The sequence below is a fragment of the Phyllopteryx taeniolatus genome, chromosome 6, assembly GCF_024500385.1.
Source record: "Phyllopteryx taeniolatus isolate TA_2022b chromosome 6, UOR_Ptae_1.2, whole genome shotgun sequence".
NCBI lineage: Eukaryota > Metazoa > Chordata > Actinopteri > Syngnathiformes > Syngnathidae > Phyllopteryx > Phyllopteryx taeniolatus.
The window spans coordinates 27,296,542-27,315,015 of NC_084507.1; the positions used below are offsets into that span (position 1 = coordinate 27,296,542).

At 40.6% G+C, this 18,474-nt stretch overlaps 2 protein-coding genes across 8 annotated transcripts; both read left to right on the forward strand.

The window, feature by feature from the left end:
- The first annotated feature begins 1,691 nt into the window (after window positions 1-1,691).
- wdtc1 (WD and tetratricopeptide repeats 1) lies at window positions 1,692-13,600 on the forward strand. Of its 6 annotated transcripts, none has more exons than XM_061777161.1 (16): window positions 1,692-1,794; window positions 2,304-2,440; window positions 2,565-2,648; window positions 4,589-4,635; window positions 4,822-4,933; window positions 7,532-7,719; window positions 7,816-7,998; window positions 8,102-8,196; window positions 8,309-8,424; window positions 8,515-8,590; window positions 9,961-10,057; window positions 10,245-10,415; window positions 10,506-10,738; window positions 11,039-11,201; window positions 11,317-11,509; window positions 12,427-13,599. In XM_061777161.1, the coding sequence occupies exons 2-16, from the start codon at window positions 2,393-2,395 to the stop codon at window positions 12,622-12,624; spliced, it is 2,004 nt and encodes a 667-aa protein (XP_061633145.1). In that variant the 5' UTR covers window positions 1,692-1,794; window positions 2,304-2,392; the 3' UTR covers window positions 12,625-13,599. The 6 variants fall into 6 exon arrangements, with proteins under 6 accessions (XP_061633145.1, XP_061633143.1, XP_061633144.1 ...); XM_061777159.1 differs by having other exon boundaries at window positions 1,721-2,222; XM_061777160.1 differs by having other exon boundaries at window positions 1,724-1,882.
- Window positions 13,601-14,811: 1,211 nt separating this feature from the next.
- LOC133479795 (transmembrane protein 222-like) lies at window positions 14,812-18,440 on the forward strand. Of its 2 annotated transcripts, XM_061777203.1 has the most exons (7): window positions 14,812-14,979; window positions 15,193-15,277; window positions 15,415-15,446; window positions 15,535-15,631; window positions 15,718-15,848; window positions 17,520-17,644; window positions 17,726-18,440. In XM_061777203.1, exons 1-6 carry the CDS (start codon window positions 14,861-14,863, stop codon window positions 17,605-17,607), a joined length of 552 nt encoding a protein of 183 aa, XP_061633187.1. In that variant the 5' UTR covers window positions 14,812-14,860; the 3' UTR covers window positions 17,608-17,644; window positions 17,726-18,440. The 2 variants fall into 2 exon arrangements, with proteins under 2 accessions (XP_061633187.1, XP_061633186.1); XM_061777202.1 differs by having other exon boundaries at window positions 17,520-18,440.
- The last annotated feature ends 34 nt before the right edge of the window (window positions 18,441-18,474 follow it).

The following is an 18,474-nucleotide window of genomic DNA, read 5'->3' on the forward strand; positions in this document are numbered from 1 at the left end:
GGTAGAAAAGGAGCTTCCCTGAATTGCTCAGTCATTCACAAGCAAAGATGGGGCGAGGTTCACCTCTTTGTGAACACGTGCGTGAGAAAATAGTCAAAACAGTTTAAGGACAATGTTCCTCAACGTACAATTGCAAGGAATTTAGGGATTTCATCATCTACGGTCCATAATATCATCAAAAGGTTCAGAGAATCTGGAGAAATCACTGCATGTAAGCGGCAAGGCCGAAAACCAACATTGAATGCCCGTGACCTTCGATCCCTCACTGCATAAAAAAAAACCCAAAAAAAACATAAATGTGTAAAGGATATCACCACATGGGCTCAGGAACACTTCAGAAAACCAATGTCAGTAAATACAGTTCGGCGCTACATCCGTAAGTGCAACTTGAAACTCTACTATGCAAAGCAAAAACCATTTATCAACAACACCCAGAAACGCCGCCGACTTCTCTGGGCCCGAGTTCATCTAAGATGGACCGATGCAAAGTGGAAAAGTGTTCTGTGGTCCGATGAGTCCACATTTCAAATTGTTTTTGGAAATTGTGGACGTCGTCTCCTCCAGGCCAAATGGACGCAAAGTTCAAAATCCAGCATCTGTGATGTTATGGGGCTGTGTTAGTAATATTATATAGTATAATTTTTTTGTCAGGGGAGAGGGGGGGGGGGGGGGGGGGGCGGGTGACTGAAGGCCCCCTTAAAATAGGCTTAGTGACTGACGCCATTGGTGCAAACAGTATAAAGAAATCGAGTAACAACTGTAATAACACAACAGCTTATTAAAAATAAAGTAACAACTTTAATTAACACTTACTAAAACTGCAAATTACCGGGACCGGAAAAAAAAAAAAAAAAACCCTGAATTGCAATATAGCGGGGTTAGTGTAAGATCTGTAACTCTTTAAGTGTGGACTGTTAAGGGAGGGACTGGTGCTTGGCGGTTGTGACGTCAGCAAAGATTAAAGCGCAAAGGGACATTACAGTTTCAATGTTGGCTCAAATTCGTCATGACTGGGCGTGATTTGTAGCCAATAGCAGCTCTTGAAGGAATGCACATTCTGTTCCCGCTCATGGGAATAAAGCAACTGAAGTGCACCGGCGACCGTGGTAGCTTAAACCACATATGAGGGCATTACAATTTGATCGGTTTACCAAATATAAAACAATAATAAAACTACACACACAACTAACAACAATAATTGAACCAACCTTTGAAAGTAGAGCCTACTTTGTGAAATAAAGATCCAAAAATTCAAACTAATTCATAAATAATAATCATACTAATAAATGACACATAAAGGCATATATGGAGCGTTTTTTGTTGTTGTTGTTTTGCCTTATTTATTGATTCCAAAATGAACAAGCATGCGTAACATGGTAGAATAAGAATCGACCCTCATTATGAAATAACAGGCGTTTTTGTAATAATGGACAAAGAATGAGAAGGGCAAGGCAGTACTGTATTGCAGTTTGGTGTTATTATGTCTGCAATGGACAAAATTATAAAGAATAAACAATGTAATGTGTCTGAGTTTGTCTATAAGTTAGAATAGTAGCATTTCTGGACTAAGGGACTAAGTTGCGGAGTAAAAGAACGTCAAAATTGTATTTACATTTTTGACAAAGTAGGAGTTTTCAAATGATATTTATTTTTATCTAACTTTCGACGATAATAAAATGGACCGGAAGTGAGGGTGTGAAGTAGCGGAACTAAACAAGTTGTGTTCAGTGGCACAGTTCACAGTGGGAGTTTTGCGTTTTTGCCAAGAGCTTTAAAGGAAAATGGTGTAAGGAGGTGATTTATGACGTTTGTTTTTTACGTCGACATTTCTTGGCGGGGGACTTTTTAGGAGAGGGAGTACAGTGAGCTTGCATACGCAGTCGTAAGTTGTCATCAAAAGGTTGCAAATAATAGCGTTCCCTTCTGGTGACGTTTTGTTTAGCTAGCAGCTAACGAAATAAGCAAACAAAAATTGTTAAACGACACCCATTTTCAAAACCCGACAGCTCGGTAGGTCACATATTCTGGAATATGAACAGATTGTTATTGTTTAGAAAGGTGCTGGTGATGTGCGGAGTTTATTTTAGGGCTGTCCGAGTGTTGCATTAGCTTAACAGCTAACGCTATCGGACAAATAAACTCGTCTTGTTGACGCGAGCAAGTTCCACGGTGTTTGCCAGTCCTCTCTAAAGTAAAGTCTGTCGATCAGCTAACGCTATATGGTATGTTTTATACCTAAACAACCATTTTTGTATATATCTACCCTGCCCTATTTTTATAAAAATGTTTTAATGTCTTTGCAGCATACACTCAAGAAGTAGAGACCACCCATCATCTGGGTGAGACCTGGATTCTCTTGCCCAACCCCGAATTTTTGTTTTGTGTTGAAGTCATGACTAATGTCAACATCACCAGAGATATCCTGCACAGGCAGATCCGGGTGAGTAATCTAGCCATGACAAGGAAAACACTGAATACCCGAGTGACGCTGGTTTATTCAGGGAAATCCTGTATAATCTTAATTTTTAATTTACTTTTTTTTTTTTTGGCCGATTTGACTGTAGGACAAGAGAGCATCAGGCTTTCAAAGGTTCTATCATGTGACTGACCCCTTCATCAAGAGACTTGGCCTGGAGGCTGAGCTTCAGGTCAGATGCAACAAGTGCTTTGAGCATTCATCAATCAGAGCAGGAGGGTCAAACTTGCTTTCCCTGTATGTCACATCATAGTTGTGGTTACCCTCAGGGGGCCGGTTATAACAGTCAAACCAGTGAAATGTAATAGGTCGTTACGGTGCACCAAAAATCATGTTACATACAGTACTTTGGGTTTCACATTTGGTCCAGTAATTGAACAAAGTCCCAAAACTAATAGGGAAAGATTTAATAACATATAAATGAAACATCAACAGCTTAATTCTTTTCTCTTTAGGAAAGTGCAACATCAGTATTTGTTCAAATAGTTAATAAAAATAATATTCAATCGTCTTGAAAACAAAGAGAATCATAAAAAAAGGGAGTTTTATGTCTCTTCAGTGTTTAGAGTGGCAAGGTACAGAGGTGTGTGCCCCATTTAGAGAGAACAGACTTTGTTTCTTTTCTGTGGTCTGTAAAACCACAGACATAGGAGAGTTAGCAAGGCATCCACATCATACATCTATCATGTAGTATACCGCTGGCTTCGGGCAGAATCCTCGCATCTCCAAAACCATCACTTTTGAGGGAAACAATAAAACAGCATGTTTTTGAGCCATTAACACTGTATCATCAAAAGAGAGTGAGTCATTTTCAACACTTTAGATTGGTCAATAATTTGTAATAATAAGAGACCCACGTGGAGACTGACCAATAGTATCGATATGTGAAATTGACCAAATTTGGACATTCGCGGTTTCTGCCCGACAGTGACGATATGTAGCATAGTGAGCCCAAGTAATATAAATCACTGTATTCAGCAGTTAAATTACTCATTATAAACAAACCACATTCACATGATGTTCAGCATTTTATTAGCTATCTTACTAGCTGGAATACACGAGCACAGGCTGATGTGACATCACACATGAGTAAAAGAAAAACAAATTATAAACCAGTGTTACCCAACATTTATTGAGCCAAGCATCCATTTTTATATTAGAAAATCTCATGGCCCACCACCAAACAAAAAGGTCACCAAGAGTATGAATACTGAAATAATGACAAGCTCATCTCAATTTGCTCACAAATTGACTGAGCCACTGTGAAATCACCATACATTGTTTGCATGGATAGATCAACAAAGATATATTTGTAATTAATCAGTCATAATTTTTGGACTAATTAGGTGGAATCGGATAATTTCCCACAGCACGTCTGTTGATCTCTCACAGCACACTAGTGTGGCACGGCACCCTGGTTGTAAATCACTGTGCTTAACAATAAGCACTTAACACAAACATCAGTAATTAATCTCACCTTTTTTACAGACGTTTATAAATGTGAGGGAATACAGGCAAATTATAACAGCACAGTTTGACTGTGTGAGCTATTAATAGCTGCACGGGAAGAGAATCAGACAAGTTCAATAGTAAAAGCAGTGTGAATTATTATGCTGCTAATGGCATTTGTTTTTACTTCTGCTCCCTCTGAAGAGCCCAGGAGAGAGAGGCTGCTAAATGCTGTTGGAAGTTGCATTTCTACCGCGCTCGTTTTTATTGTACGTGCTGGACTGATATTCACATTTGCCTGATTATTCACATTTGCCTGATGCCATTTCAAATGAGTTAACAAGTTTGACCTGGTGCCAAAAGCATACTACTAGCCATGATGTCCTCTTACCAAAAGCTTAGATGCACTGTTTGTTTACGGACTGAGCGTGCGGATAGAGCGCAAGGCTGTTAAACTTCTCGTCCTTTACATACATGCATAGTTTTTATGGCTAGCGTTGAACACAAGTCAAGGAAAAACTGTGGCAGACTTGCGGAGGCCACATGAAATGATGCGGAGTACCAGATCTGGCACGCGGGCCTTAAGTTTGACAACTGTGCATCAGCAGTTGTGAGTGCAAGACTGACAGTTTATTCTTTTACTTGTTCTGTGTGATTGTGCAGGGCCACACAGGCTGCGTGAACTGTTTGGAATGGAATGAACATGGAGAGTAAGCGAGAACTCTTTCTGAACTATATCGAAATTACTTAAATTCAGTTTCATGAACAAATGAAAATACAGTAGTTTGGCTAATCTGGCAGCTCGGGTATCAAATTTTGTGCCCTATCATGTGTAAACGTGTGTTGGTAGGACAATTAAAATCCTTGAAACCAAATTCTTGTTTTGCCTTTGTCAGTCTGCTGGCCTCAGGCTCGGATGATCAACATGCTATCATCTGGGATCCGTTCAGACTCAAGAAGCTTACGACTATGCACACAGGCCATGCAGCAAACATATTCTCTGTTAAGGTAAGAGTGGTTCAGTCACTGGGGCATTTGGGGAAGTTGATAACTTTGTAATGTTACAGTAGGAGGGTAACAGTGTGACGAGTCCATTCAGTCATCATCCGTGTTGTCTGACTGCTCCTTTCAGTGAACCTAGTTATGACTCCTATAAAAAATGTGACTTCAATGTCAAAACATGTTAATCTGTAGGGCAGCACAAATATTTAAATACAGTGGATCCCATCATACTCACGGTTAGGCACCTGCGGTTTCACCAATTTGCTGATATTTCATTTATTTATTTATTTATTTATTTTTTCAATTCTTTCTAATTTCCATTTTTCCCGCCATTTTTTGTCTTTTTTCCCATTTTCCATTGTGTTTCTTCTTTTTTCTTTTTTTGGGGGGGACCATTTTTTTTTTCCTCAATGAAATTATAATGGCCGATGAATTTTTGCTATTTGCTTTCTGGACCCTATTCCCCACAAATAGCTGCAGTAATTTATAGAAATTACAACAGCATCTAAAGCATTGTCATACCTCTGAGCCAATCATGTGGCACTTGTATATTTAAATTTGTGAACATCAATGCATAAATGACCATACGACTAAGTCATACAGTAATCTGGCAATATCACCATTTTCTTCCTCCAATGAATCTCTTGTACATAGGGTGGCGCTGTTGGCCATTTACTTGTTGGTCAGTTACTTGCTAGCAAACAATTTGTTATTCAAGCTGTTAGGAAAATGCATGGATAGATGTTTTATTAACTCTTGAGTTTAACCTACAGAGATATCCACAATAATCTTAGCACATAATGAAAGTCTTGTGAAATAATAGGATGTACATACTAAAGTTGTTCTTGTAATAAGCTGGCCAGGTATTTTAGTCATGTTGTGTTGTGACAATACTGGGATAAGTGTTTCATTGATGTTAGTTCCTGTGTAGAAGAGCAAATCCCACCTGACTGGGGAATGTGAAGAATGACACACACAACCTTTTTTTAATAATTATGTAATGTTAATTACAGTGCTGCACGAGTATCTTTTAGTCCTATAACTTCTGTAAAATATGAATTTTTTGACAACTCGTGCAACCCAAATCACACATCACCAGACATAATGTAAGTAAAATGTTAGACTACCTTTCACAGAATACGAGTCACAGTGTGACAGTTTATAATAATAATAATAATAAAGCATTTTAATCTATTATATAAAAACAAAGGTGATGTGCAGAGCTGTGGCAACTATAGAGGAATAAAGTTGATGAGCCACACAATGAAGTTATGGGAAAGAGTAGTGGAGGCTAGACTCAGGACAGAAGTGAGTATTTGCGAGCAACAGTATGGTTTCATGCCTAGAAAGAGTACCACAGATGCATTATTTGCCTTGAGGATGTTGATGGAAAAGTACAGAGAAGGTCAGAAGGAGCTACATTGTGTCTTTGTAGATCTAGAGAAAGCCTATGACAGAGTACCCAGAGAGGAACTGTGGTACTGCATGCGGAAGTCTGGAGTGGCAGAGAAGTATGTTAGAATAATACAGGACATGTACGAGGGCAGCAGAACAGCGGTGAGGTGTGCTGTCGGTGTGACAGAAGAATTTAAGGTGGACGTGGGACTGCATCAGGGATCAGCCCTGAGCCCCTTCCTTTTTGCAGTGGTGATGGATAGGCTGACAGATGAGGTTAGACTGGAATCCCCGTGGACCATGATGTTTGCAGATGACATTGTGATCTGCAGTGAAAGCAGGGAGCAGCTGGAGGAACAGTTAGAAAGATGGAGGCATGCACTGGAAAGAAGAGGAATGAAGATTAGCCGAAGTAAAACAGAATATATGTGCATGAATGAGAGGGGTGGTGGGGGAAGAATGAGGCTACAGGGAGAAGAGATGGCAAGGGTAGAGGACTTTAAATACTTGGGGTCAACCGTCCAGAGCAATGGTGAGTGTGGTCAGGAAGTGAAGAAACGGGTCCAAGCAGGTTGGAACGGGTGGAGGAAGGTGTCAGGTGTGTTATGTGACAGAAGAGTCTCTGCTAGGATAAAGGGCAAAGTTTATAAAACAGTGGTGAGGCCAGCCATGATGTATGGATTAGAGACAGTGGCACTGAAGAGAGAACAGGAAGCAGAGCTGGAGGTGGCGGAAATGAAGATGTTGAGGTTCGCTCTCGGAGTGACCAGGTTGGATAAAATTAGAAATGAGCTCATCAGAGGGACAGCCAAGGTTCGATGTTTTGGAGACAAAGTTAGAGAGAGCAGACTTCAATGGTTTGGACACGTCCAGAGGAGAGAGAGTGAGTATATTGGTAGAAGGATGATGAGGATGGAGCTGCCAGGCAAGAGAGCTAGAGGAAGACCAAAGAGAAGGTTGATGGATGTCGTGAGGGAAGACATGATGGCAGTTGGTGTTCGAGAGGAGGATGCAGGAGATAGGCTCTCATGGAAAAGGATGACGCGCTGTGGCGACCCCTAACGGGACAAGCCGAAAGGAAAAGAAGAAGAATCTATTATATAAAACAAACAGTAAAATATGTAAATGTATACAAAATTGATAAAAGGTGCACTAACAGCTTATTGCTTGTCTAAACCTTTCAATCTTTATGTTTGTTTCTCCATCCAGTTCCTCCCTCACTCCGGAGATAGAATTTTGATAACTGGGGCTGCGGACACTAAGGTCCACGTGCATGACCTGACGGTGAAGGAAACCATCCATATATTTTCTGATCATACCAACAGGGTTAAACGCATCGCCACAGCGCCAATGTGGCCCAACACCTTCTGGAGTGCCGCGGAGGATGGCATCATCAGGTTAGAACCCTGGAAATTATTATTATTGAACATGTTGTGCTGATTATTATTTTTTTTCATACAGTACATATGCTCACTTCTCCCTTGCACATGCAGACAATATGACTTGCGGGAGAGCAGTAAACGCTCAGAGGTGCTGATTGACCTGACAAAGTTTTGTGGTCAGCTGGTGGAAGCCAAGTGTTTGGCTGTCAACCCACGGGACAACAACTACATGGCCGTTGGGGCCAACGGTCCCTTTGTACGTCTCTATGACATTCGGATGATTCACAACTGTAGGTGGGTTGGCTCTCACTGCTCTAATGTGCAAACATGCATCCACCGCTTCATGTCTGAGTTTACAACTTGGGTGTAAAGCATTTTTGAACCCCTCCCTAAACAGGAAATCACTAAGCCAGTACAAGCCATCTGCTGTGCGCACATTCTTAGAAAATCAGAAGCCCATCCCAGACAAAGCTGTGCAGTATTACGCTGCAGGTACTGATTTTCATTGATCACTCATATGTATAGTTCAATACAACTTGACTGTTGTGGACATATTGGTGTAAAATCCTCTCTCTATCTGTGTGCTCCTTGCCTTCCTCTTCAGGTCACCTGTCAGTGAACCTGAGCGACTACAATAACCGCCTGAGGGTCTTGGTGGCCACTTATGTCACTTTCAGTCCAGATGGAACTGAGTTACTTGTCAACATGGGTGGGGAACAGGTAGAGCCGCTCTACTCAGGGCCATACATAGTCAGAAATCAGTGCTGAAAATATGACTTTTTGTTTTTGTATGCATTTACTCATCTCTAGGTGTATCTGTTTGACCTGACATGTAATCAAAGGCCATACACTTTGCTGCTTCCACAAACGTGGCAATCATCACCAGGTGGGTCTGCGCTATGTGTTGGTTACAGTACAATGACAAGTCATTTAATCTACGCTATAATTCAGTAGTACAGTAATTCCTGAACAGTCATGTCTCTCAATTGATATTGCTAACATTTTTTTGTGAATCTGGTATTTGCGCAACCTTCTTCTGCATTCAGCAAAACGGGTCGAAGCACTTCCTCGCGGTTCGGGTGAATGGCGACGGGGGCCGTGACAGCAACCGTAGGGACTTTAAACGTCTACAGTGTCTTTTTTTTAACACAAGGTGTCTCCACAGAGCCACCAAAGAATACAATAATCGATCTTTAGGTTTTGTTCATGTTTACGTATGTCATATCATATTTGTATCAATAAATGATGTACCTGTACTTAACTTTTGTCCGAAGACACCAGCCAAAAAGAAGACGAAATGTTAGCAAGTTCGGCTTCAAACAATCATGTAATCAAACTGTAGTCATGCTCGTTAGCATAGCATACACAGGAAGTCAGCTATACCGTTTTCTGGGTTTCATCACGTGACGTTCTTCTTCGTCTTAAATCATATCTTGCGTGTAATAAGAATTTGTGTTAATGTACAGTATATATCAATGTTCTTTTTTCATATAGCAGCTCAAAGCAGCGGTTATCGTACAATATATCGGATATCAGCCGGTATAGCTGCTTTTTTTCAGTCCACAATGTTGTTATCGGCCCCAAAAATCCCATATCGGTCAGGCTCTAGTTTAGACACATCTCTCAACTGACAATTACTCAATTCTATGCTTCTGACTCTGTTAGTATAACAGTTTGGGGAAATAATAATGCATTACACTTATATAGTGCTTTTCTAGGCAGTCAAAGATGCTTTACAATTTCACACATTATTCATTCACTCCTCAGTCATACTACTACTTTGTGTAGCCAGAGCTGCCTGAAAGCATGGCTGCTGTTCTGCGCCTACAGCCCCTACGATCAGCATCAAACATCCAACCACTTTCATTTGTAAGCAATGTGGGTTAAGGTGTCTTGCCCAGGGACACGCCAACGACATGGGTTCGAGCTGGGATACGAACCGGCGACCCTCTGGCTGCAGGCCATACTCTGCACAGTTCATAAAGGCACGCATGGATGGAGGAACTCGACACCCCTGGCCTCACCCCCAGAAAACACTTTTGTTATGAACTAGAACAGAGATTGTAGCCTTGAACCTCTGACCTCACATATTGTGGACTGCACAAAAATTCCTGCAGACAGACTTCCCAGTATAGTGTCAAGTGTCATAGCTGGAAAGGGGGAGGAAACAGTTGTCCATATAGAGAATCTAGAATAGCTTTAATGTCGTACATAAGGTAAGTAAACTGGATGTAATGCATTGTTTGTGGATTCTAGGAGATTTGCGGAATGGGAAGACGAGCAATGGCGTCTCCAATGGAATTCATTTGCCAGCCAGCCATATTGGATTTACCCAAAGCAAGATGCAACTGAAGTAAATATTGACGCTGTCCGTTGACTTCTACACATTTATTTTTGTAGCAATAATTTTTTTGCGGCAAAGTATTTTATAAAAACATAGGACAAATGATTGTTGTTAGAATTACATTCTGTCACCAACATTATAGTATGCAAACAAGCCCCAGTAAGTACTGTAAGGTCTTCTGTTCTCACTGTTGTAGCTCCACTGATCTTCCTCCACATTTGGAAAAGCTCAAACAACAAGCAAATGATGCATTTGCACGGCAGCATTGGACACAGGCCATCCAACTCTACAGTTTAGGAATTCAGCATTCCAGCTCCAACGCCATGCTTTATGGAAACCGGGCTGCAGCCTACATGAAGCGGAAGTGGTAAGCGTCATTTTATCTTGAGACGTGATGTTATATCCTCACATGCAAGAGTCATCATCTTCTATTCTCTTGTGTTCGAAAATGTCCCAGGGATGGAGACCACTATGACGCACTCAAGGACTGTCTAAAGGCACTGACTCTAAACCCTGAACATCTGAAGGCTCATTTTAGGCTTGCACGGTGTCTCTTTGAGCTCAAGTATGTGTCTGAAGCACTGGAGTGCCTCGATGATTTCAAAGAAAAGTTTCCGGAGCAGGCGCACAGCAGTGCGTGCGACGCATTGGATAAAGATATCAAGGCCTTCTCCTCAAAGACAGAATCAGGTGGGTGAACTAGCTAAAACTCAGATCGTGTAGTACAAAACAATGCTGTCCCTTGTTAAATGACAAGTGCTGTATTGTTTTAATTGAGTTTGTGTAGGAATGACAGGAAATTTCATTGATTTGAGTGTAACTTTTAGTCATTTAAATATTAACTTTTTGGGGAACTCTGCAAAGAATAAGTTGTGTACTTTATTTTTATGTTTTACATGTACAAATGATTTCATCAATAGCAATGCCTATTATTGGATTTCCATGACTTAATTTTTGTATTTATTTTTATTGTTTTAAATTCCCCACTAGGAGAAGAGTCCAACAGCTCTCTCCGATTCCATTCGTTTAGCTGGAAGGACCCCATCCTTAAGGATGAGTTGGTTTTTAGAGAGCAAAGCTTAGACTACAAGCACAGATACTGTGGTCACTGCAACACCACCACAGATATTAAAGAAGCCAACTTCTTTGGAAGGTAAGTGATGGGAGCTCACGATCGCCAGCAGCTCTTTCCATAGGAGAATGGCTTGTTACTATTGTTTAATTTCAAGTTTATTGAGTCATTCTGATTCCAAATCGTTCCTGCTCAGCAAAGGCCAGTACATCGTCAGCGGGTCAGACGATGGCTCGTTTTTTATATGGGAAAAGGAGACGACAAATCTAGTGCGTATCATGCAGGGAGACGAGTCCATAGTCAACTGCTTGCAGCCTCACCCCAGCTACTGCTTCCTGGCCTCGAGTGGTATTGACCCCGTGGTTCGATTATGGAACCCCAGACCAGAGGTAAACAACTTGTTTGGATTAATGCATGTCTCACCATAATACATCACTAAAATATGATAATTCACAAATTATTATTATTATCACTATTCACAAATTCGCTTATTTGCATTCTTTTCTGTGGAACCTATAAATCAACTATTTGCTGAAAAAATTGGCATTTTTGAGTTTTTTTTATAAAACACAAAGATGATAATAGTAAAGTATTACAGTAATTTGTTTCTGGCAAGTATGTTGAAGTGATACATCTCAACTGATAGACAAGCTTTGTATGTTGGGGACGAGCCACGTTTAGCCTGGGTTGTTAGTGGAAGCTACTTAGAGTCTTCGCCGCATGTTCATGAATATGTGCATTTCCGGTACATTTTTTCAAAATAGAATCATCTGTAAGCCATTGATTTTTAAACTTAATATTCTAAGATGAATTTGAAATTATATTGAACTGTTTTAAGATGATAGTTTGTGGTTTTGCGGGTGTCAGTTGCTCAAGTTTTGTTTCCCTATTCGCGGCAGAGCTTTGTCACTCCCCCCCGAAATAAAGGGGGATTACTGTACAGTGAATATGAGTTAAAAAAACAACAACACTTAAATCTCAAAAAGTCAAATGAAAAACCGTAAGTACTGCAGTAACTAAGCCTTGAAACGTGAGTCGATACCCTTGTAAACCGAGAACCTCTTGTACTCGGTTGTGATATTCATCCCGCAAATGCATGTTCCGTACATGATGATATAAAAGGAAGTAAACTGGCTTTCCAATATGAGAAAATGTATTGCCAAAAAGCATTGTTACACCACAGATATAACCAAATCCACATTTCCCAACTCTGTCTGTTTTCAATTGTCTGAAAAGTATAACCTTTCATCAGAACAAATAGTTCTCCTCTGCCTCCCAACACCCATTCATCCCTGTTTCCACACAGACGGAGAGTGAAAATGGACGCGTGGTAGAGGACATGGAAGGTGCCGCTCAGGCCAACCAGCGGCGAATGAACGCGGACCCGCTGGAGGTTATGCTGCTCAACATGGGCTATCGTATCACAGGATTGCGTGGCGTAGGCCCAGACGGCTCTGACGACGACGACAGCTCAGATGGACAAGTGCAATGTAGACCGAGCTAAGACAAGCTGACGGCCATTCTGTAGAATGGAAGTAGGAAGCAATGCGCTGCGCCCGTTTCTGTTTGAGTCCTAATTTGCCCTCCTTTCCGACAGAGACACCAGGGTATCACGTCACATATCAACACTATGCATTGCCCTTATCCTGTGAGGGCTGGTGGAGATCTCTGCAGGGGGAGAAAGTCATATGAGTGTAGAGAGGCCATTTTAAACCACACATGAGCCTCTCAACTCACCCTGTGTTTCCAGGCAGACCTCCCTCAGGTTTATGTTGGGTGTTTAAGGAGAAATGCCCAATGACCTATTTTCATGTCAGCGTGGCCCCGCAGTGGCAGTGACCTCGGTGGAGGATAATATCATGGTTGAAGGTGCTTTGTTGCATCTCTTGTCTGCCCTCCTGCAGTGTGCGCTCATTGCAGAAAAGATGCACCATCCGGCTTACTGTGTGGAGTACGTCTTTTCATTTGGAGTTTTTGAAACCTAGAATGAAATGTCATTCTTCTGGTGAAAGTTGCATGTTGCAAGGATATGGATGAGCTTTGTATTTAGTTAACAAGCCTGGAAAAAGTTTTCTTCTGCCAAAGTTTGCCCTCCATCAGTCAAATGGCCAAGGATTTGTTCTTTTTTTTTTTTTTTTTTTAGTCCCGAAGGGGGGTGGTTTCATTTGATTCGTTTAGTCAGAGTCAAAGTCCTCTTGATCTCAAATGCAATTTAGTGTGAAAATGTTTTTTGTCTAACTTGGACACGCTAATTTTGAGGATATGATAAGCCAAGTATTTGGTGACAACTGTTGTGTCTCTACCACTCATCCTTGGCTAATCTTCACTTAGATGCCCATAAACTGAATACATGTTAATGAATGCAAAAGTAGGCTTCCGTGTGTTTTACTTTGTTCATTGATTTCAGTTGTTTCTCTTTGAGGACTCATGTAGTCACATTTGTTGCAAACAGAGAAATAAACTTTAAATAATCATTAAAAAAAAAAACTAGCTGGTGTGTGTGTCTTATTTTTGGTCCTTCTGTAGTTATGTCAAATTGTTTGTGATTACAGTGGAAAAATTAACAGAGGTGCAGTACTGTTCAAAATAAATTAGGTTAGCAAAGATGTAATGAAGGTGAGGCGAAGGTATGAACTTTCTGGTATTCCACTCGTACATCCGTGTCTGAGCCGTTATCTGCTTTTGCTGACTATGAGGCAATTTGTGTGCAGAGTATTTCACTGCTCGGGGGACCAATGTGCTATATATTGTACGATAACGAGGTGACCCAGCTTCAGTGAGTTTACCGTGATAATGCTCACAGCTAACTGGGCAGTGTGAATGATGAACAGACTTCAGAAGTAACACAGGATGGTTTTCATGAATCATCATCAGAATCATGATTCTGATTTATGTTCAGGCCCAAGGGTTCCTGGGCCTCTGGAAAGTGCTAAATCCCCTAGCAGGTCTTATTCCACCCTCCAAAAGTTCCTAGTTACAGATAGAAGAAGAATAATGTCATGAACACGGGTAAAGTTATTGTAGTGAAAGGGGGCTTATAGTGAAGTGTTTTAATATATAAAAGGTTGCCAGTGATGAGCCGTTCATTTTGTACCTGGGATTTAAGTGAGGATTTACCCAACTCAATTTACCTCTTTATATACTACTACTATTACGTCACAATTATATAAATAATTAATGCTATACAAAAAATGCAATATAATACCATGCAATTGTGCAACCTACTGAACATCTGGAGCAGTTCAGACACAATATGTGTTTACTACCATGACATGCTGATTGTTCAATTTATTAATATGTGCGAACATGTTTTGCTCTGACCAACCAATCAGAGGACGGAAAAAGACAGACTGTTTGGGAATAAATTAATACAATTTCATTAAACAAATGCAGTATTAGGATTTAGGTTGCAATTGTTGGTCCTTCTGATTGTGTTACTTCAGACCAGCGGAGACCTCAGTAGTATAGCTGATATTTCCATTTAACAATGAAGTGAGCCCTTTGTAAAGACATATTAAGATCGTAATACGACAAGACACCTGTCATATATGATTATGGTTAAGAAAGACCATGAGTCATAAATTCATGGTCTGGAAACGCTCCATTTGACCTACTAATGAGCGGTGCTGCGTTCACGGACTGTTGAGGAAACTGTACGTCACGTCGCTGTCATCATCATCATCATACTGTACGTCACGTCGCTGTCATCATCATCATCAACCGTCAGAGGTCGAACAGCGATGGCGGATGCGGACGACGTCGACATCATGATGAACTATCGCGGAGATTTGTTAAAAAACGACAAAAAGAACAGCCGCTACCCCTACTGCATCGTCTGGACTCCCATTCCTATTTTATCGTAAGAAGCTAACGCCCGAGTTTATGCTAGCTGTAGTTTAGCAGCAGTCACAGCTTTGTTTTGCTAGGTCGAATACAAACAATAGCTTTATTTCATTCAACAGCGGGCATTATCTTTGTAGCTCACTGACACTCGCTGTTTTATGTACTCTACGAAATAAACAAGCATAATGTTTGAATCGATGTTTACGACTGTTTTCGTACCGTATTGCAGGTGGGTGCTGCCTTTCATTGGTCATATGGGGATATGCACCTCTTCCGGAATCATAAGAGATTTTGCTGGATCTTATTTTGTCTCGGTTGGTATCGCTCATCCATTCATGCATTAAAGAGCCCGAATAATTATTGAAATCCTCTGTTTCAAATGTCATGAGTCATATACTTTTACAAGAATCCATATTCATAAATATATTCATAAATGTTTTCCATTTTCCAGGAGGACAACATGGGCTTCGGGAGACCAACAAAGTAAGTAATCAAACTAAAAAAAAAAACTATTAAAATAATAATATCAATATTGACCACCACAAGTTAATTAAGCGTTTCCATACTTAAGGTATTGGAAGCTCGACGTGGACAAAGTGTGTGGCAATGGTGCTGCGACTTGGGACAAAGCAGTGCACGATGCATCTGAAGAATACAAATGCAGGCTGGTAAGAAATAACAATCTGGACTTTTAGTCATGGATTCTGAAGCAGCGTTGTAATTTTAATCACTACTTTTGTTGTTGTTGTTAAAGCATAACCTGTGTTTTGATAACTGCCATTCCCACGTCGCCATGGCCCTCAACCTCATGCACTATGACAACAGCACCTCTTGGAACATGGTCAACTTGTGTGTTCGATCTCTCATTCATGGCAAATATGTGAGGTAAGTACTCAAAACCTATTCACTTTTTTGACTCAAAACGCATTAAGTTTTTTTACCAACAAGAATTCAAGTTCACCAGAGTTCACTTGCAAACGGACCTAGATCAACCGAAAGAGGGGGGTTTCGTTCCGCTTCGCAAGTGTTCACAATCAGCAGGTTGAACTGCTGGAACAGAGCATCCACCCAATTCCATGTAGTAAAGTCTGAAGAGTAATATTGTGATAAGACTCACCTTCAAAGTACACAGAGAAACCACCCTGTTTTTTGTTTTTTTTGTTTTTTTACTGTTTAGCCAACCAACAAACATTGCATACACTTAGAAGAAGAAAAACAAACAAACTGACTTTTCCCCTTGTCGAAAAAGTCAACTCTTGGTAGAGGAAAGATATGCAAAATGTGCTTACAAAGGGTACCTGCTATAGGAGGCGATACTTCCAATACAATGTCACATTTACGAGTGCCACCCATACCTCGTCGACAGAGTCAAGGTAACGTTGATGTATTAGTAAAACGCTGGCTTGAATTGAATGTTTGCAACAATCTACAAGAGTTAGCGTGTCTACCACAATTGGTGAAATAAATACTAAAGACTCTTTACCTAGGCAGATAAGTAGCCAACTAGCATGGATAACAGCAACTCGTTTCGGCTCTGATGTTACTTCACGAAGCAGGGAAGTAGCTAGAATTTTGGGGGTAGAAATAAGTACTTTTACTGTTGTACAACATTTGGATCTTGTTGTAGAAAAAATGTAATTTTCTTTTGAAATTTATTAATGTACCTAAGGAGCACAATCAATGGGGGGTTGTGGGGGGAAAGTTATTTACCAAAACGTTTCAAAATAATACATTTTAGAACTGTAATTGCAATACGGTGATACTAGGAAAATGCAATATTTTTGCTCGCGGTTATCATACCGACAGAATACCGTTGGTGTTTCACTTGGTCTTATTATTCGTATGTTAACCTATTTTTACACTTGTATGACAGTGTAGAATCTTAAATTGTTACTCAAAACATAAAGGGTTTATGATGGCAATAGTTTGACAATAGTGATGGCAATAGTTTGATTATTGAGATTTACAGTATTTGTTAAGGAAAAATAAGAACAAATTGGAGTTCGACCAGTGTCTATGTTCATCTTTATAGATAGCATTTAAAAATAATCCACATTTTGGGCAAATCTAAGGTCAGTTTATTTCACCTTGGAGTTGGGGCAGTATTAGTTGAAGCATCTACGTCGCAGACGTGCACGCAACGTGTTTTAAGGTCTCTCTACTACCCCATACAGACATATGGCTGAGAGTCGCCCCCTCATTATTCTCTGTTGACCCACATAGAGAACGCTGGCGTCACAGTTTGTGCTGCCTCCGCACATCCACTCCCACGCCGCAGGAGTCTGTTTAACACAGGGGGAGTCGTGTAATTCATCACTGACAGAAGTGCCACCACTGGAGGTCACCTCTCCGCTGGGGCTCCCTGTGCGGAGCGGTGGGAGGGAAAGACAGTCGGACGAGCACTCGGCTTGTGGGAGAAAATACATCGGGCCATGTGTACCTTTCTCATGTCCTTGTCTCTCCACAATATAGGAAAGGTGGGGTGGGGGGGTGCGCAGTATACAAGTTGTAGCTGACAAGCCCTGTAACGCTATTTACCGTCTTTGTATCCTTCAGCTGGGCCGCGTTCTTCAAGACCTGGCTGCCCTTCATCATGCTCTGCGGAGTCTTCGCCATGTTCATCCTAACATTCAACCTTCAGTAATACAGTACACCAAGAGACTCATTTATTTACATTTCTTTGACACACCTTGTGTTTGATTAAGAGACAATGTCAGCGGTGATGTGTATGCAGTAATACTTCACTGCATACACATCACCGCTGACAACGTCTCTTTAATATTTATTGATTAAGCATATTTTGCATTGTTTTAGGCCCAGGCTCCCACAGTGCTGGGGAAGGATTCCGTGATGAGTTTCATATGTATTTTTTATGATGAATGTGTTTCCAGACTGGCTAATGTACGTCAGTGACGAAAAATGGAAATGACAAGGTGAATCACTACGCAATCTCAATGCTGAAAGTGTACATCAATTATTCAAAAGATTAAGTGATATGAAGCACTACCAAAGACAGAATGATGTAGGACCCGTCGGAGGAAAAATGACCTTGAGTAGATAAATGTTGTCTTTTTCTTTTATTTTTTTGAAGTTAGGTTACATGTTTTGTTGTGATTACATTTCATTGCTTAGAAACTGTACAGCTTCATCGTGGAATGTAATTTTAGCATCAAACAAGCATTACTTTATCGCATTGCCGATATCACTATAAAGTGCATTTTGGTGTCCTCATCAGAATTACTCAGTCATCATGAAAATGTAGCAGAATAATGAAATTCTGCGGTCCTATTACGTGGTCAGACATTTAAACATATACCAATACAATAAGTCTCTTAAAATGTTTTTCCTTGACTTTATACAATTGGTTTAATTTGATGTACGCAATTTTGGCATGGGCCACACGTTGGTCTGCTCACTACAGTGTGTGTGTGTGTAATAAGCGGGTAAATAATAATAAATTCCAAAATGTTTTCCATAGTTGTCATGTCTACAACAAGTTATTTGATACATG